The 21,978-nt window shown below is 45.0% G+C and overlaps 2 protein-coding genes across 2 annotated transcripts in view; one reads left to right on the top strand and one right to left on the bottom strand.

Moving 5' to 3' along the window:
- Nucleotides 1–17,330, top strand: part of RAD54L (RAD54-like (S. cerevisiae)) — a 75,869-nt gene extending 58,539 nt beyond the window's left edge. The window contains exons 3-18 of the mRNA XM_010006690.1: nt 916–1,035; nt 1,775–1,835; nt 3,562–3,697; nt 4,481–4,550; nt 6,960–7,248; nt 7,652–7,776; nt 9,598–9,748; nt 10,335–10,461; nt 12,538–12,612; nt 13,037–13,167; nt 13,274–13,384; nt 13,522–13,645; nt 13,924–14,002; nt 14,110–14,289; nt 15,577–15,740; nt 16,898–17,330. Of these exons, the coding sequence (XP_010004992.1) occupies nt 916–1,035; nt 1,775–1,835; nt 3,562–3,697; nt 4,481–4,550; nt 6,960–7,248; nt 7,652–7,776; nt 9,598–9,748; nt 10,335–10,461; nt 12,538–12,612; nt 13,037–13,167; nt 13,274–13,384; nt 13,522–13,645; nt 13,924–14,002; nt 14,110–14,289; nt 15,577–15,740; nt 16,898–17,099 (2,145 nt within the window). The 3' untranslated portion in view covers nt 17,100–17,330. The remainder of the gene's footprint in view (nt 1–915; nt 1,036–1,774; nt 1,836–3,561; nt 3,698–4,480; nt 4,551–6,959; nt 7,249–7,651; nt 7,777–9,597; nt 9,749–10,334; nt 10,462–12,537; nt 12,613–13,036; nt 13,168–13,273; nt 13,385–13,521; nt 13,646–13,923; nt 14,003–14,109; nt 14,290–15,576; nt 15,741–16,897) is intronic.
- Nucleotides 17,331–18,471: 1,141 nt separating this feature from the next.
- The window catches only part of LRRC41 (leucine rich repeat containing 41), a 7,654-nt gene continuing 4,147 nt past the window's right edge, over nt 18,472–21,978 (bottom strand). The window contains exons 7-11 of the mRNA XM_010006689.1: nt 21,870–21,978; nt 21,449–21,547; nt 20,842–20,964; nt 19,858–19,933; nt 18,472–18,706 (exon numbers count right to left, since the gene is read on the bottom strand). The exon at nt 21,870–21,978 is cut by the window's right edge and continues 1 nt beyond it. Coding sequence (XP_010004991.1) covers nt 18,472–18,706; nt 19,858–19,933; nt 20,842–20,964; nt 21,449–21,547; nt 21,870–21,978 — 642 coding nt within the window. The remainder of the gene's footprint in view (nt 18,707–19,857; nt 19,934–20,841; nt 20,965–21,448; nt 21,548–21,869) is intronic.

Here is a 21,978-nt window from a genome sequence, read left to right as displayed (position 1 = left end):
GGAGGAGGGCCGGGCTCCCCGGGCGGTGAGCGAGGGGCCCTGGGATGGGGCGGTGCGGGGGGCCGGGGGGTGCGGGGCCGCTGTCGTGGCCTCTTCTTCCGGGCAGGGAGGAGCAGGCCCCGGGTTTACCCTGTTCTCGCCAGGTGGGAGAAAACTCCTGTGAGGATGTGTAGCTGGTGGAAGAACTCTGTAGCGTGCAGATGCTAAAGCTGTCCCCAGGAGAGCTTCCGGGTGTTGTGTGAGGGCAGCAGCTGGGAAGAGGTGGATGCTGAAGACAAAACAGAGTGTTATGATACTGTGTTCTGTGTCACCCAGGTCAGAGAGTCCCAGCTATTGCTTTCTGCATCAAATCCCTGTCTCAGTGCCAGCAGGTGGTCAGAACCGTGCCTCCATCTGAAGAGGACTGTGTTAAATCAAGCAGCAGAACAATGACTTATTTACCTTCCTGCCTTGCTGAGTGTCTGAAGTTTAGGTTTCAGCGTGAGGCCTTTCACCTGCATAACAACAGATGTGTGGGAACCTCTGGGGACTTCAGTGTAGTTTGTTCCATGCTGTTGACCCTTCCTTTTTTTTCTTTCTGCTATTTCTTGGTGGGGGGGCGAGGAGGGTGGCATGGATCTTGGTACAGATTAGCCTGCTGTTTTACAGACAGGAAGGTGTTAGCAATTTTTGTAATTAGGGGAATATTTTAGCCCTCATGCACGTTCAACTTCAGGACATGGTGACCTTGGTGGTGTTGCTGGCTCTGTCTTGTGGCGGTGGGGGATGAGTAATGATTGTGTCTGTTCAAAGATACTCAGCTGGCTGGGTGGATTGTCTGTGTGGTTAAGTGCTTACTGAGTGTGACAGTGATGCATCTATCTTCTGGTCTCACCAGATGCCCTTGAGTTGTTTTGCTTTGATTCTGTTTCTCAGACTCGGAAGAGGCAGAAGCCCGTCAGTGAGGCAGAGAGCGGAGAATGCTACAGGTCGCCTTTCCGGAAGCCCTTGGTTCAGCTGACCAACAGGCCTCACTGCCTGGACAGCAGTCAGCATGTAAGTGGTGTTATTTCTAGCACACCGTAGCAGGTGAGTTGCATACGGAGCTCAGTCATCAACGGAGGCCAAATGCCTCCATGGACCCAAGTGTTATGGAAGTGCTACACACACAAAGCCTTTAGGAGAGACCTTTTGCTAGCTCCAGCCCTTTAATAAGGTTGAAGGAGGTGTGGTGGGAGAACTCTATAACAGAAATCCTTAATAAGAGAGGTCTTTGGTGTCTAGGTGAAGGACATTACACAGGGTAGCATTCCACATAGAGAGCTCAGGTGCTGTCTGCTTGCCTGGTTCTTTCTGGGCTTCCTCTGCTGTAGATCAAGTGGTGGACTGGCTGCATGCTTACCTGGCATGGATGTTCCTACAATAGCAACCCATCTTCTTTACAGGAGATGAATTGCTTGACTGAATTACCAAGGCAGGGAGAACCAACAGCATTTAAAGGAGTGAATGTCAATGGATTTGTGAGAAGATGGGAGATAAGAAAAATCAATTTCACGCATTAGAAAACTTGAAGGAAAATAGTTTTGAAAAGCAGAGTTGGTGGGGGGAATTGTGCTGGTTTGTTACTTTCTTCCTTTTGGATATTCTTGAAAACAGTTGGGGCTGAAGCTTGAATAGATTGAATAGAGGGAGTCTCAGCACTTGGCAAAATTGAATTCTTGAAAACTGTCCTTGTTTTGCCTTCTTGAGCAGTCTCCGGTTTAGACTTAAATGTGTTTTCTTTCTGAATTCCTAGGAGGCCTTTATCCGCAGCATTTTGTCCAAGCCCTTCAAAGTTCCCATTCCAAACTATAAAGGTAAGATGAGGAGGTTTAAGGATTGTCTGTGTTGACTCGTGCGGGTAAAACAGATGATGCTCAGGCCTGTCAAATATATCTGTGGGGATTATTGTTACGTTTTGCACTGATGCATATGTTCCAGAAATCTCGACTTAATTTCGAAAGAAAAATACTGGCACATTGGCAAAGTCTTCATATTTCATATTAGTGTTTAGTTTGGATAATCCTACATTTCAGAATTGGATTTTGTATTCTTACTGCTATGTATTTGATGTAGTGCCAGAAGATTGCAAACCATATTGCAAATACAGGAGCAAGATGAATTCCAAGGGATGGAGGTTTGCCATCTAAATAATACCCTAATGATACTAACAGGCAGAAGGCTGTAGGTGAAAAGGTTTTCTTTCTATATAGCTTGTTGAGTCTCAAAAGTGATCTTAAAAGCAAGGCAATTTTGAAGTTCAAAGCCTCAGCTTTGAACACAGTATCTCGGAAAAAAAAATGGGCCTGATCTTGTTCCCTCCTTCCCCTTTTACCCTCCAGCTGAAAAACTCAAATAAAGATCAATCAGTTTCACTCAAACTTCAGTTATAAAAATATGTCTGTAAGCAGACACTGGCTATGAAATGACAAGCCTCAAAAGAGTTTGACAAAGCTTGTGGAAAAGAGATTTGTCAGGAGACTGAAACAACTGTAACTGGGGAAGCTGCTTTCTGTGGCTGTTATCTTCTTCTCTTAGTGGGGAGATGAGGCAGTTCTACATGCTCTTTTCTTGGTGTGCATGTGCCTTAGCTTGTGATACACTCATTTTGCAAGGAACTTTAGCAAGCACTGGGCAAATTAGCTCTGCTTGAATCTTTCCCAAACAAAATCAATCCTGGGAGCACAGCTGCCTGAGTTTTGATGGGAAAAGGGATTTTTGTGCATGTTCTTTTTGTGTTCATCTCCATTTAGCAGCTGTAACATCAAAATATAATACTAATAAAGGGAACTCTTCCTTGGTTTCTGCTTCCTTTGTTTCTGTTTCTCCAAGGTCAAACACCTACTGTTGCTCAGTAGAGAGAAAATAATACCCTAGAGTAGGTAATGGCAGTATTGGCCTAACTGTGATACTGTAAAACTTTGTCACTGTTAAAGGTCAGTTGCTGACCTTGCATGAAAGATACAACTCTGTCTAGGTCTGGGTTGGGTGATCCAAAAAGAGAATTTGACCCAGTAAATACTATGTACATGGCAATGTATTTATTCAGTTGTTGAGAGGTACATTCTGGAACCCTGCTTGTCTGTCAAAAAACTGAAAAGAACCAGGTTTGTTTGGTACTGGGAGTAGCTCCAATGCCCAGAGATTATGCCTCTTTATGGTTGGAGGCCAGTGGTGCAGGTCTGGGATGAAGCCATCAGTCACCTTCCAAGGCAGCTTACACTGTTGTGTACCAGCATGTATGGCATCTGCTGCACCCAGTCATGCCTAGCTTGGTGCACCCAATGTGGTGGGCAGTGCTGTTGCTCCATCTTTGCCTCCGCTCCTTCACTGTATTCTTTCCTGCTGCAGAGCTACTTGCTGTGTACTGGCAGAGTGCTGCCAAACAACTGCCCCATGTGGGCTTGCTGCCTGCACCAGCTGTGCCTGCATCTCTACTCCAGCACCCAATTAATTCACTTAACGTAATGAAGCTCTTTTGCAAAGCTCTACTTTCTTCCAGGAAGAAGATATTCTTTGACTTGTTCCTCTGTTTACTTTCAGGGCCGCTGGGCTTGCGTGCACTGGGTATCAGGCGGGCAGGGCTGAGGAGTCCTCTCCATGACCCTTTTGAGGAAGGAGCTCTGGTTCTGTATGAGCCCCCGCTGCTGAGTGCCCACGACCAGCTGAAAATAGACAAGTGAGTCATCACCTGGCACAAATGCTTCATCTCTGACCTCCTTCTACATATAGGTTTGTGTGCTTTCTTCCCACATGCGCCTGAGCTGGGGTCTAAACATCAAGGGAAATCTGGTTCCAAGTATTCTGCCTCTGAATTGATTCAAATATGGTAACAATCAAAGAAAGAATGTACTCATGTTGCGTTGTTTGTGCTTTTCCACAGGCTATTTCATCTCCCACTCATCAAAAATTTAAACCTGTTGTAGGGAATGAGGATGCACACATGGAGCAGCTGCTTAGAAAATCCTATGCCTTAGTTGTTAGTCAGGAAATCTCAGCGTCTAGGGACAAGCAAAAGGAGATGACTGACAGTCAAATGTTAGGCTGCCTAGTGCTTTTTATTCTTAGGTAGTTCTTTCTGTGCTGCTATTATAATTTAAAAGGACTGTCAGCTGGATCTTCATGGACAGAAGAGGTTCCTTTCTCCAGTTACTCTGTTACAGTATTGTTATTGAAACAAGGGAAATAATAATGACTTCTTAGCTGTGTCTCTGAACCACATTCTGCCCTTGTTTTAACCACAGCCCAAATACATTGTTTCACTGATGCTTTAGATTGTAGCCCAGGTCTCTGTGACCTCATTCTCAAAACTGAATGAATCCATTTTTCACTTTCTTGTTGGCTGTTGCTTCACTTATGCCACTGGGGAGTCCTCAGTATAGCAGAGAGATTTAGAAAAACTAAACATATGCTGTGCAAGTTCATTAATCACACTGTCTTCTTCCTTGACTGCTTTCTGCAGGGACAAGGCACCTGTCCATGTTGTGGTGGATCCTGTCCTTAGCCGTGTTCTGCGGCCCCATCAGAGAGAAGTAAGTTTTCCATTGAGACCTGAGGGTATGGCTGGAGGACTCAGTGCATTAAAAAAGCTGCAGTTCCTCTGCTGCAGTTGTAACCCACCAGCTGTGAGGTTTACCTAGACCTCAGACTAACAGTCTGTGACAGTCTAACAGACTAATCTGTCACAAAAGCAAAGTGAAACACTTGTTTTAACCATCCTCTTAGAGGCCTGAATGCTGTAAATATTCTCTGTCCTGTATTAAGCAAGAGGACATATTGGGATTATTGCAAGTCTTTAAGTTTGTCCTTAAAAATGTGGCAATTTCACTTCTTTCTTATGGGTAAGAACTTTTTTTTCCTCTTGCCTCTGATCTAGCAGCCAGAGCACTCCCAGCCTAGTGCACAGGTGTGTTCTCTGTGGGGTTGTAGGTCAGGCCATCTGAATAGGGGAAACTGGAGAGTTTCTTTGACTGTTGTACACTGGTTGCACAGGTCTAGAGAAGCACATTGGCTGACTTTTGTGTCACCAATGATACCTTAGGAAAAGACCAGATTCTGCAGAGAGGTGGGATCTTGCAGGGTCAGGGCTGAAAGTTATTTTACTTTACTTATCATGAAGTCTGTACATGTAGCTTTGCCAAGTGGAACTCAGTGTAGAAAGTGATGGGATATAGTTGCAATCAGTTATGTTGCAGCATAGGACAGGCTGTCCACCACTGTGTTTTGCTTGTCAGCAGGATTAATTGGATCCACAGTCTTTGAGCCAGGAAACACTGAAGCTCTTTTCTTTAGCACTATGGTTCCCAACACGGTGTGGAGTAGATTCCTGCTTCATTGTGTTTTATTTGGAGGCTACCCTTTGTAGGTGGGAGCTGTCCGTGACCTCTGTAGATTGGGAATTCACCAGTGGAGACTGCTGAAAAACATGGGGTATCAAATACGTGCAACATCACAACAGTGGAGCAGTGTGTACTGATCCTCCAAGATCTAACATAGGTATCTTGGCAGTTTGAAGTTCATCACAGATGCAGTATATTATCAGTTAAGCCCAGAGGCAGCACAGAGGGAAGCTATGATTGTTGATCTTGCAGGCTAAGTAGGTCAAGCTGATGTGTCCCTAGTTGGGAGATCTTCAGATGGCTCTGAGGGTGCTGTAGGCTGCTTCTAGTTTGTACTTTTATCTGAGAGTTGGTACTGAACCTGTGACCTGCTGTAATGCTCGTCTCTGGCTACATAGCTGGAGGCATTCTCTTTTTGGGTAAGTAAGATACTGCCTAGTGGTGCTTTTGTCAAGTAATAATAGTTATGTTGGTGTCCTAGGCACGATCTATGTTTTTTGACAGCAGTCTGTTCTACTCTGACTAGTAAGTCTTTGCCTGCTAAGATTGCTGTGCAGGTGATTCTTCCACGCTGTTGTACAGCTTTTCTCTGTCTTTGTCATGTCTTTCACCCAGTTTTTAGGAGGTTACCCAACTGGATCACTAGCCAAATAGACTCGTTTTAGTCAGTAATGAAGTTAATAGTTTTTTGACTGGCTTAAATAAGCTTCATTAACCTGTTGTTAATGGCCTAAGAAGGAAAGAAAAGGGCTTGAAGGGACAAGTGAAGGTGCTCCATCTTCCAGTCCTGAGTAGTGTAGCACAGAGGGGTGAATCTGGCCAGGTGTGTTTCCAGTTGTGTCCCTCAGTCTCTGCTCTGTTGGCACAATGCAGGGAGCTTGTATGTTCCCAGCACAACGGCCTGGATTTCTCTGACTCTCATCACATGATAAAGGAACATTTTGCGGAGTCTTTTTTTTTTTTTCTGTTTTCTCCTTTTATCTGTCTTAGTGATGTGTTAGAGCCTAATGCAGGGCTGAGCTCTTCTCCCACCATGTGATGTGGGGTATAACCTCAGCCTTATGTCTTCTCTGAAGCTAAATCTGGTTTGGACCTTGAGTGCTGAGGTGAGTCATTGCACTTCTAGGCAGAAGCGATGAGGGCTGCAGAGGTTATTCTGGGAGTTAATCAGGCAGCAGGAACAATTCTGTTCTCTGATTCTGTGTTTTTAAAAATACCTAATTGGGTGTTGTTAAGATGATTAACCTGTTTGCAGTGATTGATGCAGGTTAGCTGATGTCTTGGGCCTATCTAATGCAACCAAAGGTAGAAATTTGTGGGAATTTGTATCAGGAAGCATAATTGTACAGTTAAAATATAGCAAGATTTTGTGCATGTTATTATGAGGTACATGTTGGCACCAGTCATGTTGTTCCAAACTAGATGTGGCTGGATTTTAGCTGTATCTCTGGTGACTTCCCTCTGTCTCATTAGAACACTGCGTGTCCCCAGGGATGTGCTACACAGATTTGCTGTTTGTCGTAGTATAAGTCCTGTGCGTTGTAGTAATGAAGCTGTAATGAAGTTGTCATCGTGCTCTGAGAGAACAATTCTTTTTGGCAGGGAGTGAAATTCCTCTGGGACTGTGTGACGAGCCGGCGGATCCCTGGGAGTCATGGTTGTATCATGGCAGATGAAATGGGGCTGGGCAAAACCCTGCAGTGCATCACACTCATGTGGACGCTCCTCCGGCAAAGTCCGGACTGCAAACCTGAAATTGAGAAAGCCATGGTGGTGTCACCTTCCAGCCTGGTGAGAAACTGGTACAATGAAGTAGAGAAATGGCTGGGGGGAAGGATCCAACCGCTGGCCATTGATGGAGGCTCCAAAGAAGAGATTGACCGTAAACTAGGTACAGAAATGGTTGCAAATGTCATTGGAGTGCCAGAGACTGATCAAAGTCTCTCCACTAACATGTTTAGATCAGGTGCTTGCATATCGGTAGTAGTTGATATTTTGGAATAATCCAAAGTCCAGTCGTGTTTAAGTCCCAGTGCCTCTTCATTGCTCCAGCCAGAAGCCAGGAAAGAAGTGGGCAGAGGTGGGAAGAGGATGGAAGTGGAGACAGCTGTGGGAAAAGAAGCATGGGTGTATGTGGGTAGAAGGGATGCTACAGAGCAATTGAAATAGACAGGTTTTCCTATTATTTTTTTTTTTAAGGCTAAAATGTTTACTACAGAGCTCGAACCCTTTTTTTTTATTGTATTAGTTTCTCTCATTCCTCTTTTTTTCCTTTCCCCCTTTTCCATCTGCAGTTGGCTTTATGAACCAGCGTGGCCTGCGAGTGCCTTCACCCATCCTGATCATCTCCTACGAGACCTTCCGACTCCACGCTGAGGCATTACAGAAGGGCAGTGTTGGGCTGGTCATATGTGATGAGGTACAGGGGAGCCTTTAAGGACAACCTGCTCCTGATATTTTCTTGAGATCTGGGCAAAACTGGCTCTGCTTTCTTAAAGGGGGAAAGGATGGGGAAAAAAGGTTTAGCAGTGGACAGCACCTCTTGGTGTTTGAGAGGGTCTGGGTAACTGGCTCATCCATACTTGGTGAGCCTGAACAAGAGAGGGTGTTTTCAGAAGGTGAGATATGAAGAAAATCTAGGTGGTGGTAACTGTGTGGTCACTTTGAAGGTCCCTGGTGGGGTTGGAGGCACCTGCTAGGAACTTCTGTGTGAAATACATAGCAGAAAGGAGGCCCACTCTGAAAGAGGCTGTACAGAGTGGTAGGGCCCTGGCTCACTGATCCGGTTTTCATTCGTGTCTGCCTTTGCTGAAATGCTTTCTACATTACTTTCTGCCTGGCCTGGCCTCATGTTCTGCCCAGTAATTTTTAATGTGTCTCTGTTTTGAGCAAGAGGTTGGACTGGAGACTCCTGAGGTCTCTCCTAACCTGAATTCTGTGATTCAGCATGCTCTTGTGTATAGTGTTGTCCTCTGTCAGCCACTTCATCTGGCCATCTTATATTGTGCTTGTGGGGAAGTTTGAAGGGCACTCCTGGGGTGGGACACTCTTCCCCTCACTATAGTTTCCTGCTTGGGGCAGAGATAGGAGAGCTGGGTGAGGAGTTACCTCCTGTGTTTCTTGTTCAAGAAGAGACAAACCTGGCTTGACTCCCTGCTCTCTGACTGCAGGATCTAGCTTTGCCAAGCCTGTGTTGTCGAGCTCTGCTTTCACGTGGCTGAAACTGAGGGTTTTTTTCGTTTATCGTTTGCGATTTGCGGTTATCAGTGGTAAGAGCCAGAGGTGCTCCGAAGGACAAAAGCAAACAAATGCCCTCTACCTTGAAACGATCAAGCTGGGGGCCTCAGCCGCTGTTGAGGTGTCGTCTGCTCCCGGTTACAGGGGATTTGTGAAATAGTGGTGCCACCCAGTGGTTCGGTTTTGTATTTGCTGGAGCACTGCTGAGAGGAGCTGAAAAAGAGAGCATCCTCACAAGTGTAAATCCTATCTACCTTTTATCTACTAAGTCAATGACTGCCCGCAGCTCTCAGTGTCCCTGGGAGGGGGTCAGTAGCCAGAGATGGTGAGAATGCAGGTCCTTGGCTTTATGTCTTCTATATGCTCCAAATAAACACTCAGCTCTGGAATGGCCTGGTGTGAAAAACATCACATCACTTAAGCTTTGTCCTGCAGTATAGCACTTGGATGCTAATAAAGTTGCTTTTCCCAGGCATGGGAAATGGGGCCTGTATCCAGATTACCCCTGTAAGAGTTGCAGAACATCTTTTTATTAGTGTGAAAAGGCCTGGAAATCCTGGATATAGGTGATCTGAGTGTCATGTGATCTTGACCTTGGATGATGCAATATTACTGGTCCAGGGTTTGGTGCCTAGTGTTGGCAGCTAAAAATGTCCCTGTCTTTCAACAGGAAACAGTTCCTGTAGTTAGACCGTGTGGTGGAGGTTATTTTCATGGTAGGCCCTTTTGCTTGGGTGTCATTTAGATGTTAATGGTCTGGGAAGCTTGTGATGTTGTGCTTGTCCACATAATGACTTCAGGTTTCCCACCACATTCTGGCACTTGCAAGAAGTCTGTTGTAACAGTGGAATACACATACACATCCAGCATTTAGTCCACTACTGGGAATGGGAAGAATGGTGAGATGCCTTGTGGGTGTCAGTGTTGTTAAGGATCTCCAACCTGCTTCCCACCAGGACCACTGCGTTTATCACCTTCATTCCTTGTTTTCTTTTTTTCAAAGGGCCATAGACTGAAGAATTCTGAAAACCAAACATACCAGGCTCTCAACAGCTTAAATACACCTCGACGAGTCCTAATCTCAGGCACCCCCATTCAGAACGACCTGCTTGAATATTTCAGCCTAGTGCACTTTGTCAACTCTGGCATCCTAGGTAAGAGGTGAATGTGTGAGAGATGTGAGGAGTGGAAGTTGCTGGCAAGGGTTCCAGTGCTAGCAAAAGCAGCAGCCAAGACATTGTGAGAGGAAAGGTCGTGTACAAGTTGGAGACTTACTCTCCTTTAGTTTGTCAGTTTAGATCAGAGTCCCCTCTTCTAGAGGCTGTACCTCATCAGAGCTCGTGCTTCGAGTTTGTTCTTTCTGAGATGAGGTTAATACTGTAACTGATGCCAGCAAAGCTGCATGCATGCAGTTGTTTGCAAGGAAAAAACCTGGGAGAAAAAGTGGCTGGAATATGAGTAAAACCAGTGCATGCCTGACTGGACTGAGGCTTAACTAAAATTGTATGACCTTTAGTAGTGCGTTGTTATTGGAGTACAAAATTACTTTCTGTTGTACAGATTTGCCTGCTTTGTTTCACACACTTTTCTGACTAGAAAGGAAAACAAATTATACTGATGGGATAAGAGTTTATTTTATCTGCTGAGGCCCAAGCTTATGTTGCAATAACTGGGGCTGTGGGATACTGATCAAGGGTTATTTGGTAGTAGCTGTTACCTTTTCATTTCTGCTTTGTACAGGGACTGCACAGGAATTTAAAAGACATTTTGAAATTCCGATCTTGAAAGGCAGAGACGCAGATGCAAGTGAAGCTGAACGACACAAAGGAGAAGAGAGACTTAAAGAGCTGATCAGCATTGTGAACAGGTGAATGTAATCCCTCTCCTTCTTGCAGAACTTCTGCATCAACCCTTGGTGTACACTGGTATCTTTCCAAATTACAGCTGTAGCTGTAATGAATTCTCTTGCCAGTTACGTGTGGTCAGCAAGTGACTGTGCAAGTATTTATTGCCTAAGAAATCTACATAGTGTATAGTTTTAGTCTGAAAAATATCCCACTGAAATGGCACAGTTGGCTGCAGTCACCCCAAAGCAAATGTACTCAGATACCAAATAATTATTTGACTCATGTTTCTGCTTTTCTCTGGGATCTGAATAGTCAGGAGGCATCCTTTTTTTTTTATTAACATAAATACAGTGTTGACTGGGTCAGACTTGAAACCTGTCCAGCCCAGCTGCTGAGTGGCATACAGAGGCTGTAAGAAATGTCACTAAGCTCTGCTGGTGACAAAAGTGTCCAGCTCACACTTCCATAGTTGTGCTGGCTCTGGGGCTGATGAGATTCCATTACTAGTGTCAGAGATGTGACTTTTGATTTCCGAGAAGCACCTCTGTGATGAAAAAGCTGTCTCATTTCTCTTGATTTTTTGATATTTGTCTAAACCTAGTTTGTTTTCTGTTTGTGAATACAACCAGTTTATCCACATGGCAATCACTTCTTTAAAAGAATTCTTACTGGAGACTTTTGAATTCTCAGAATTGCTGGTGTCTTCATTTTTTTAATTTTTTTTTAATTCTTAATCTAAATTTTTGCAACCATCACAAATACAGTCCTGCAGTTCATAGTCATGGCAAATGGAATTTCACAGTGAGAACAGCCTCTCTATAGAGACAGCCCTGACCTTGAGTCAGGCTGGCTTGCAGAAGCCAAAGATAAAGGAATAGTTAGGAGGAAAAAAGCTTATTCCTTCTTGAAGTGCATTTATTTCTTTTTATAGTTGACATAAAAGGGGTATAAAAATGTGTTCAGGTTGGCTTTTGTCAGGGTGTGTCAAGGTTTGTGCCCTTTATTGTGCAAGTCATGTACATAAATAGAACATAAGTAGTAGCAGGTGAATTGGTTTAATTTGGTAGGAATTACAAATAAGGCAGTGAAGCAGAGATATGTGAAATCATAGGTGTAAGGCTGGGAGAGCCATGGAGAAGGCCTCTAATCCATCTTGTTGTCCCCAGGTAGGTGTTAGACCTAAACCATTCCTTACTTAACCCCCACCCAGCACTGAAGACCTTAAAAATTCCCCAGGACGCCTTTTCCAGAGCATCACTGTCTTTGCAATTAGAAAATGCTCTTAATGTGTAACACAAATCTTCCTTACTGCAGTTTAAGCCTGTTACTTTTCTTCATACTGCTTACAGGTTTGGAGACCAGATTATTCCTTTCTTTAACAGAAAGGCAGATTTTGAGGCTTTCGTGTATCCCTGCTGTCTTTCTTCTAAAGGTTTCATAACATCATCTTTTTGACATTTCCTGGCAGAATTGGGTTTCTGCTCCTCCTTCTTATTCTGGTTACTCAGCTGAGCACTTTTTCTAGCCCATCCCATCTTTTCTACAGTGTGGTAGAACTGCTGCATGGTATGTTTCTAGACCCCCAAAGGATGTATGCCCTTTGTTGAAATCTTGGGCCAGACAATGATCCCATCTTGGCTGAGGATGACTACTGACATGAGGAGTTGCCTGCTTGTACTTTGCATTATGTCTGTATACTGTGCTGATTAAAGCTTGTCCTTGCTTGCTGTCCATTCCACTGGGCTGTTGTAGCTCAAGTTGAGGATGCTGTTGGTTGTCTGAGGAAGAGCTGAGTTTCTCTCATAAAGGACTGGACTGTTAGGTGGGATCATACCTGGTCCCTTCTGATCTCATTAACCAAATAGGGAAGCCTCACAAAGATGGGGTTACACTGGGCTCTGTAGCGTGGGCTGATGGATCCTCTTAGCCTGGCTTCATGTCAAAGGTAAGAGCCTGGCTTTTGCCATATGTTGGACTGACACAGGCTTTTGTAGATGCAATATCGAAGGGTCTTTGTATTGAGCTTGTGAGGAATAATACTGATAAAACAGTTTCTATGTCATCCAAGCATCTGATCTTCATTTCCCTCCCTGCAGATGTTTAATCCGAAGAACGTCAGATATCCTCTCTAAATACCTGCCAGTGAAGATTGAGCAGGTGGTCTGCTGCAGGTACTGAAAAGCTTGTACTGTGCTTGGGAAAAAGGAGAAGAAATAGGAAGGACTAAAAGCTTGCAAAAATACCTTTAATGCTTATGGCAGCTGCTTCCCTCTAGGAAAGAGATTGTAGCAATGTTGTTCTTCCTCCTGAAGCAGGGATAGACAGCTCACAAGTGGTGGTTCTGCCAGCTGGCATGCCCTGGGCAGCTGTGTACAGCATGGCCCTGGGATGTGCAAAATACCTGCCTGCTTCTCTTCCAGTTCTGGGTTGAGCTGTCAATGCTCTGCTACCAGCCTTGGAGGCAGTTCTAGGCTGTCCATGCTTTAGCTTGAAAACTGGGACACTGGAGCTAAAAGGAAGGGACTGGGTAGATGAAAGAGGAAGGATGGAGTTGGTTTGGGGGCAGGCTACAGCAAAGCTCTTGTTCTGTTTCAGGCTGACACCTCTGCAGGCTGAGCTGTATAAGAACTTCCTGAAGCAAGCCAAGCCAGTGGAGGAGCTGAAAGAGGGCAAAATCAGTGTCTCATCTCTCTCTTCCATCACTTCCCTGAAGAAGCTTTGCAATCGTGAGTTGTTCCACTCATGTAACGGGTTTGGTTTCTGCACTTTTGGTGCGGGTTTTTGAGTCTTCCTTGTGCACTCCACAGTCTCTGAGATCTATTTGTTCTCCAGACCCTGCTCTAATCCATGAGAAGTGTGTGGAAGAGGAAGAAGGTTTTATGGGAGCCTTGGAATTGTTTCCTGCTGGCTACAGCACCAAATCTGTGGAACCTCAGCTTTCCGGTACTTTGGAACCCAACAGCACAAATGTGCTGTCTAACATAGGCAACCATGAGACCATATTTAGCATCTTCCCAAGTGCCCCTGCAAGGTCTGGAATTTTGGAACTGCTCTAACTTTCTTCTTTCCCTTTTACCTAGGAAAGATGCTGGTTTTGGACTACATCCTTGCTGTTACAAAAAGCACCAGTAATGACAAAGTGGTTTTAGTGTCTAACTACACTCAGACACTGGACTTGTTTGAAAAGCTCTGCAGGAACAGAAGGTTTGTCTTTGGGTTTTATTTGTTTAATCCTGCAAGGCTGTACTTGCAACCCACACTGTATTTTTTCTTGAGATCTTTTTTCTACCTCAGATGTTCCTAAATTGGAGCTGATGTGACTTGTGCTTTGGTGACTAGGATCACTCAGCAGAAAGGCTGTGGCCCTCCACAGAAGCTCCTAAAGCTGAGGCTCTTGTTACAAGGCTGTTTGTGAAAGTTTTTCAAGTAGGATGCTTTGAAGATGGCAGCAGTCTAATTGTAGAAAATGCTGTATATCCTAGGTATTTATATGTCCGTCTGGATGGCACCATGTCCATCAAGAAGAGAGCAAAGATTGTGGAGCGATTCAACAGCCCCTCGGTAAGTAGAACCTGCCAGAAGTGAGCAGATGTCCTTCCAGTTCTGAATGCTGTGAGTGAAAATATGGCTGCCTCTGGAGTTTAATCTGAGCCTGCCTCTTTCCACAGAGCCCCGAGTTTATCTTCATGTTAAGCAGCAAAGCAGGTGGCTGTGGTTTGAATTTGATCGGGGCTAACAGACTGGTTATGTTTGACCCAGACTGGAACCCAGCTAATGATGAGCAGGCCATGGCTCGTGTCTGGCGGGATGGCCAGAAGAAGACATGCTACATCTACCGACTGCTTTCAGTGAGTCTTGACTTCTCTACCTCCTCCACATGGAGTTCTTGGTGGCAGCCCAGACTGAGCTGCTGTGACTGGGACCAGAAGGGTGAGAATTCTTTTGTGTTAGTGGCCAGAATTGGTTGGAACTTAATTGCTTCCTGCCCTTAGACGTGTTGCCACAGAAAACCTTGAAGGTTCAAGCTGAGGAGTTCGTTGCTATAGGCTTTGGTTTCTAATGGTGATGAGCTTCTGAGAAATAGAAGCAGCTGTGGCTTTCCAGATAAAATGCTGCTTTGAAATAATTTAGCCATCTGACTTACTTAATTTCCTGAGGTGTCTGATGCCAAAGTTGCTGTTTTTCAGTCTGTCTGCAGTCTGTGCTGGTTGGGTGTCTGTGTACTTAATAAACAGCAAGTACATTCCCAGAATTGCAGCAGCTTTTGGAATAGAGCTGCCAGTCAGCAAGTGGGGTAGCTGCTCTGTAAAGGAAAAGCACAAAGGAGATCAGGATTTTCAGGATACTGTAACACTTTGTCCAGCAGTACCAGTAATGATTACTGCTCAGAAGTATCCCTTCTCTGCTTTGTTCACCTTCACCTCTCATTAGTTCAGACTGAGATTTTTTTTGTGTCAGTTTGAATTCTTTGTTTGGGTTTGGTCTTTTTTTTTTTTTAAGCTTGTTCATTGATCAATTACCATTTTACTTTGCCAACTGTGGGGAAACGGGACACATGTTCTTTGTCCATCTTTTCTTTAAGTGTTCCACTCTTTCTCTGACTTGGCTGCACCTGGAAGCAGGGAACTCCTTTGATTTTACAACTAGGAAACCAGAGAGCAAATCATGACTTATCATCCCCTTCCCTCCTCCTCTTCCTCCAAACAGTGGGTGTGATGGATTGGTGTGTCAGTGAAGTGGCAAATAATGCTGATGCTTGTGTCACTCAGGGCTGGTGCTGGTTGCTGTTTTTTGTGGGAGGTTGTGTTTGGGTTTTTTTTGTCAGGGAGTGGCTGTAGCTGCTTAGGTACTTCCCTTTCCTGTCAACACAACAAATGCTTTTCCTCCTCATCCATATCTCTATTGGATCCACACCTGTAGCTGCAGTGAAAGACAAGAGAAGAAAAGTTGGGTTAGATCAGCAACCAAATTTGGATATGGCTGGAATGTAGCTAATAAAACTTGCCCATCATTTCTGCTGGTCTGGCAAGAACTAAATGGTCCTGGCAGCTGCTGCCATTTGATCCATGACACTTCCCCAGTGCAGTGCTCCTTGAGTGTCCCAATTGTGCGGTCTCTGACTGTCTCTCCTGTAGACAGGGACCATAGAGGAGAAGATATTCCAACGCCAGACTCACAAGAAGGCTCTCAGCAGCTGTGTGGTGGATGAAGAGCAGGATGTAGAAAGGCACTTCTCGCTTGGGGAGCTAAAGGAGCTCTTCACACTGAATGAAACCACAACCAGTGACACCCATGACAAGTGAGTATACTGAATAACTAATGGATGAGGTCAGCAAAACAAAACCAAGCCACTCCACAGTTTAATTCAAGGATTTAGGTTCCTTGGCAGCAGGAGGAAGCTCAGGAAGAGAAGGCCTCGAGTGTCTCTGTTTTTCAAAGCTGTTAACCACCTGAAGATGAGCACTTTGTTGCTCTCCTCCCTTTTTGTTGTTCAGCCAGTACAGCTTTTCTAAGACAAGTGAGCAAAGTAACTGTGAAATACATGAAATGAATAAGAATGAAAAGAGAGAAATTGATCAGAGCTGTTCACATTTGTAGAGCCCAATTTGGTCCTTCCTTGCCACTCTCCTGAGGGTTTATGATCTCCACATGCTGAGCTTCTTCCACTGCCAGGGCTACTCCATCAGCTAAGAATTCATGAGGCCAATCCACGTGCTGTTCTGGGGACTAAATGAATCTTCTCCATTGTCTGCCCTTCTCCTCCATCCCTGACATTGTAGTATTGTAGCCACCAGAAGGAGGACAGAGTGCTGGAAAATCATTCACTGTGAAAGTTAAGACTCTTAGTTGAGGCAAGAAATGAGGAGGATTAGTTTTAAGCTGACTCTAAGCTTAGCTCTGTGTGAGTATCTTGCCTGCATGGCATCGAGCTTTGCTGGCAGGGCTGCTGCTGCTCTTTGTCTCCTTGCTGGCAGCTCAGTAGGGCATCTCCAAACCAGCCTGAGCATAACCTGGTGGCCATAGTGGGAGCCAGGGTGGAGCAGTTTGAGCACCGTGTGCTCCCTTAAACTCAGGAAGCCTGATGCAGTGCTAAGAATCTGTTAGCAGTAGAGGTGTTCCCTCAAGGTCCACTCTAAGCAACATTGCACACCTTTCAGGGGAAACTCCTCTTGAACTTCCTCCAGGTCTTGCTGGATCATTCCTACATAGGTAAACATGGAGGGGAAGTGCCCTTAGAAACAGAACCCCAGGGCTTCCAAAATATGAGTCATTCCTCATCTGTCACATATGCCAGAAGGTGGTTGCGTATATAAATGTTAGTAATTAATCCTGTCTGAAAATCCGGTTGGCAGAGTTGCAGGGGAAGGGGTGTTAATTGAGATGTTACTGGGCTGCAACCCGTGTGCTAAAGAAGTTGGGGAACCTTGCACTGACCTCATGCTGGCTTTGTTCCAGGATCAAGTGTCGGCGCTGTGTGAACGGCCACCAGGTACGGCCCCCTCCTGAGGGGTCCGACTGCACCTCTGACCTCTCCCAGTGGAACCACTGTGCCGATAAGCGGGGGCTGCAGGACTCTGTGCTGAAGGCTGCCTGGGACGCTGCTGTCACCTTCACCTTTCATCATCACTCTCATGAGGAGCAGCGAGGGATTCCCTAGCAGGTTACTGCCCCCTGTGGGGGCAAGGGGAGGCTGCTGTGGCAGTCCACCCCACTCCAATCCCTTCAAAGGAAAGGGGCAGTGGGTTGTAGTACTCGCTGGATTGTTGTGTAGCTGTGGAATAGCAGAACAGCGCCGTTTCTGAGAGGCATTGGTCAGTCTGCTGCAACAGCAAGGAGTTCATGGCTTTTTCTCTGCTGTTGTATTGTGTGCCTGAAAAACAGCCCTTTGGGGATTGGGAATACCTGGACCTTGTGTGCTTGATTGGATTCAGCCCTGCTTCTCGTGCTGTTGGTGTCTGTGCCAAGTCTTGTCTTCAGGTTTAAGTGAAGCCAGTTTTATAGCAGTTGATGTGCAGGGTCATGTTTTTCCCTTGACAGCTGTGGCTTACAGATCCTAATCAGAAACTTGTAGGATCCATTTCTGTTGTGAAATGTGAATCTTGCTGATTACTCGAGCAAAAGGATTCATATGAGGGAAACAACTTTCAGGTTGTATAAACATCTGTCCTGAAAGATCATGGAGGCATAGGTAATCAGGCTCTAGTAAGGTAACTCTATTTCTAAAACCACTTGCTTTGTTATGGGCAGGATCCCCTGATCTAGCAGAGTGTTTTAATTAGATCAGATCATTACAAGCCAGTAAATAAAATTCACACTTTGGTACATGATGGGTCTTAATTACCTTTTTATTATAAAAAAGTTACAAAAGAAGAAATTATTTGAAGCCTGTGTAAAATGGTGGGAGACTTTGGAGAGAGGCAACATCACGGCAAATAGACAGTAGGCTACTTGGTACATAAATATTATTTTTTTTATAAAGTAAAATTTTCTAAATGTAAAAGGTCAAGGCTGTGGAATTTTTTTAGCTTGTTTTCCACTATCTTTAAGGGGAGGGAGGAGTTCTTATTTCACAGATCACAGAATGGTTGAAGTTGGAAGGGATCTCAAGGTCATATTGTCCAATGCACCAGCTCAGAAGGTCAACTAGAGCTGGTTGCCAGTGGAACACAGCCAGGTAACTTCTGAGTCTCTTCAATGATGGAGATAGTTATTGATGAGATACTGGCTGAAACAACATGGAATTTGTAACAATGCTGAGTAAAATAAATAACTGCTTGTCCAGAGATCTGCAGGGTCACAGCAGCTCATTTAATATCTGTCCCACTTAAAATATTCAAACTAGAAATACAACTGTTGACCCAAATGGTTTTGTGTCACTTCACTGTGGTACCCCTTCTCCAAATGAAAAGTGACAAGAACAACTGTACCCTGCTTGAATGAGGGGGGAAAAAATCCCACTTGTGCTATAAAGTTATTGGCCAGAGACAGCACTGCTTAGGTTGAAGCTGATCAGTTTGCTCTTGCCTCCATCACATGACACTGATGTAGTCAGCAAAGGCCTGGGAGGAGTCCCAGGAGTCATTGACCACACTGCACACAGCTTTGAGACGCCGCAGGGCTTCCTGAGCTGTTTCAGCATCCTGGTCCAGCCAATTTTGGAAGAGGCGGAGGTGTGTGAATTGAATCTGTCCCCCTCTCTGCTGGATGTGGCCTTCCAGCTTCTTGGTGAACTCCAGGAGCCCATCAGGTTTGATGCAATTTGAACTATTCAGGGAAAGAAGGACCAAAAAATAACCAACATACCAGTTTCAGTAGGAGTCTAGGTTATAATTTGAGCAGTTTAAATTAACTGCCAGTGCAGGCACTTGAGGATGTTTTAATGCAAAGTACAGCCTTCTTGAGCAATAAAAGGTGTGAGTGGTCTTTTAGTTTTGATGAAAAACAAAACTGGAGTAATATGAAGGTCTAGAAGCTTCTTAAAATTAAGGTGGTTATCACTGATCAGTTAAACATATCCTGGCCTCCTTCCTACTGATTTAAGTAGACCTAGCTGTGGCCTTAAAAAGTTGCTGGGCCCAAGCTGCTGGGTCAGCAGCACTTTAATCTCATAGTACCTGTCTAGTGCTTGGACCAAGGACCTGGCCCACCCTGCAGGCACATGTTCATTTATCTCTTCCTTCTGAAAAAAGCTGGAGAGCATCTGTCAGATCCTGGTCTTTCCAGGAAACTTAAAGGTCATTTCCCCTGCATAGATGTGTAAACAAATATGAAGCTGCATGATGGACTTAATTATGTAGGATTCAAAGCTGCTGAAGGAGTGGCCAGGGTTAAATAAATGGCCAAGCCTTCATACTCTCAGCAACCTGAGACATTAGAATGTAAAGAAAAGGGGAGGGGGGAAATGAAGCAAAAAAGTCATTAGCTTGCAGAAATGCCACCTTCCGTGTGCTTCAGAAAGATTACTGTCCATCTTTATGGCCATTCAGGCTCAAAGAGCAGCAGTTTAGGTACAAGACCAAGGACGATGAAAGGAATGCAGATGCCTTCACAGGATCTGCCTGGGGCACTGACATCACTCTGCCTTCTCCAGGGCAGTGGGATGCTGAAGAGAAGAACAAATTTACTAGGAAGGTTACTTCCCAAGTGCAGTGCAGGAAGGGCCTGCAGCAGCCTCCCAAGGGGGCAGTAAACCAAAGATGCTTTTAAAGTGGACCTTAACTCATTTATAAAAGGGACAGTGAGATGCTGGAGGTCCCTGAGGTTGTAGGTGCCCATAGCAGAGTTTCTCTAAGCTTTTATTGGACGCATGTTCCCTTGAGGAAGAAACAAAACCATGCTCAGGCTTCTGCTGTCTGAGCTCAGTTCAGCTCTAGCCCTCCTCAAACAAGAAATTCAATGTGTTTAGAGCAGAATACCTGACATCCAGCTGGCAAAGAGAAGAGGATGAATCTTCAGAGAAAATATCTGCAAGGGCAACCAGCCTGTGATTCCCTAAGAGGAGAGAAATGAAGGTGTTAGATGTGAACTGGGAACACTCTTAAATATTTAAATGGCCACAGAGCTGGGATAATAGTGCAGAAAGGAGGCTGTGAGCATGTGCATGTAGCACAAAGGGCTCATCTCTACACCTTCAGTTGCCTAAAGCAAATTCACCCTACTGAGCAGTGTTCAAGGCAGTGTAAACATTTGCTGATAGGGCAGTTTGTTTCACTGGAAAAATCCTGGTTTTGTTGGAAAAGTGAATACACAGCTTTGTTTTAAAAAGGACAAATAGCACAGGATTAAACTCAAACCTCAGAAATGAGGTGTATTTCAGGCGATCCCAAGCTTTTCAATTCCGTTTCATTAAAAGAACAGAAAATATTCTGGATTTACCTGAAATCTATTTCTGACATTTCTTCTTGGCCTGTGATACAAAAAGTCTATCATTTCTGTAAATGCAGTTCCATTTCTTTGACACTAACTCTTCCTTTACTTATCCCCATCCCTCCAGTGGCTGCCAGCAGCTTTTAAGGCACAAAATCCCCAAACTTGGGCAAAATTTGTGCCTCTGGATGAGAGGCAGTGTATTTGCTGCTGGATCTGTTCGTGATTAAAAAGTCTGAAGCAGATCAGTGTTCAGTCAGATCCAGAGTCCCACTGATCATTGCTTCTGCTGCAGACAAAAGCAACTGTAGTGCCCGTGGAACACCTGGGCTCTTGGTACATGGCTGAATGGAACAGAAATTCTGCCTTTGTCAAAGGAACTTGGTACTCCTCTGAGTTCACTCTGCTCATGCATGCATGAAGCTTGGCACAGAGGTCACCCAGCTAGCAATGGTCCAAACTCCAGCCCTGAAGTTATCTCCAAGAAAGCTGGTCTAAAGTCAAGGCCCCACAGAAACACCCACAATACCCACCAAGGCGATTCCCAGGCAGTTTGAGGCTCTTCAAAGATGAATTTCTTTTCACTGTATTGATTATTTCCAACAAAAACTCAGTAGTGGAGCTTTCAAACAGCCGGCAGAAGGAAAATGTGATTTCTGCAGCAGAAAGGGATTGACATGCACTTTAGTACTCCCTTGCACACTTCATTATTCCATAATTACATCCTGCAGACAGCTCCAGCCCCTAATGCGTATAAAAGACAAAGCTTCCCCAGCAGTGGGCAGCATACAGCAGCACTGCAGCTCTGTCACAGGAAGAGAGGAGAGATCACACCCAGGGAAGTGACATTGCCAGCTGACCTAGTTAAAGGCTAATGCACTCTGCAGGTTAGAAACTTCTCTTCTACAGCGGAGACTACGGAATCCTCTCTGCAGCACATACCAGCTTTGCAGCTGCTCCTCTCTGCCCTGCTGGCACAACAAACCAAACTCAGCCCCACTCTGCCAACAGCTACAAATTGGCCCCAGTGACATTTGGCTAAACCTGGCACATCCAAAGATGACCTCTTAAATGTCAGGCAGCCAAAAGCAGCCACCTGCAGCACCTTTACAGGCACCAGCACACAGGAGTTTGCTGTACCTTGCAGGACAGGATCCTGAAGCAAAAGCAGAACTTCTTTCTGGTGCTCAGCCAGGTTCACATCGTGAAAGCTCAGCTTCTTCAAATTTGGATTACACTCTAAAAGCAAAACAAGTTCTCAAGTAAAGTACTGTAAGTCCTCGAGATAAAAAGACCCTGACCCAATTACAAGCTAATGCCCAGAAACTGAGTTGGACTGTGGATAATTTGTGCTGGATGGCTGGTAATTAAAAAGGAACCATCCTGCTGTGCAGGATCATTCACATGCTCAGCACAGAAAGTGGGAGGGCTGATACCTATTCTTTTTCTCAGGAGACTTTGAGGATGTCCACACTGAAGAAATTGACCCAAGCATGGAATAACATAGCAGGAAAACTCCTCTGTGTGTCACAATGATGCCTCCTGCAGGTTAGCAGAGTACCTTTGAGGGCTTTCAAAAGGAGCCCAAGCTCCTGCGAACAGGGCAGCGTGGCACTGTCAAGGGACAACTGCTGGAGGGACTTCGATGCCTTGAGCACTGGCAGCAGGAA

The sequence above is a fragment of the Chaetura pelagica genome, unplaced genomic scaffold, assembly GCF_000747805.2.
Source record: "Chaetura pelagica isolate M959 unplaced genomic scaffold, ChaPel_1.0 scaffold69, whole genome shotgun sequence".
Lineage (NCBI taxonomy): Eukaryota > Metazoa > Chordata > Aves > Apodiformes > Apodidae > Chaetura > Chaetura pelagica.
The sequence above is the reverse complement of the archived record's forward strand: the minus strand, read 5'-3'. Positions and strand labels throughout refer to the sequence as shown.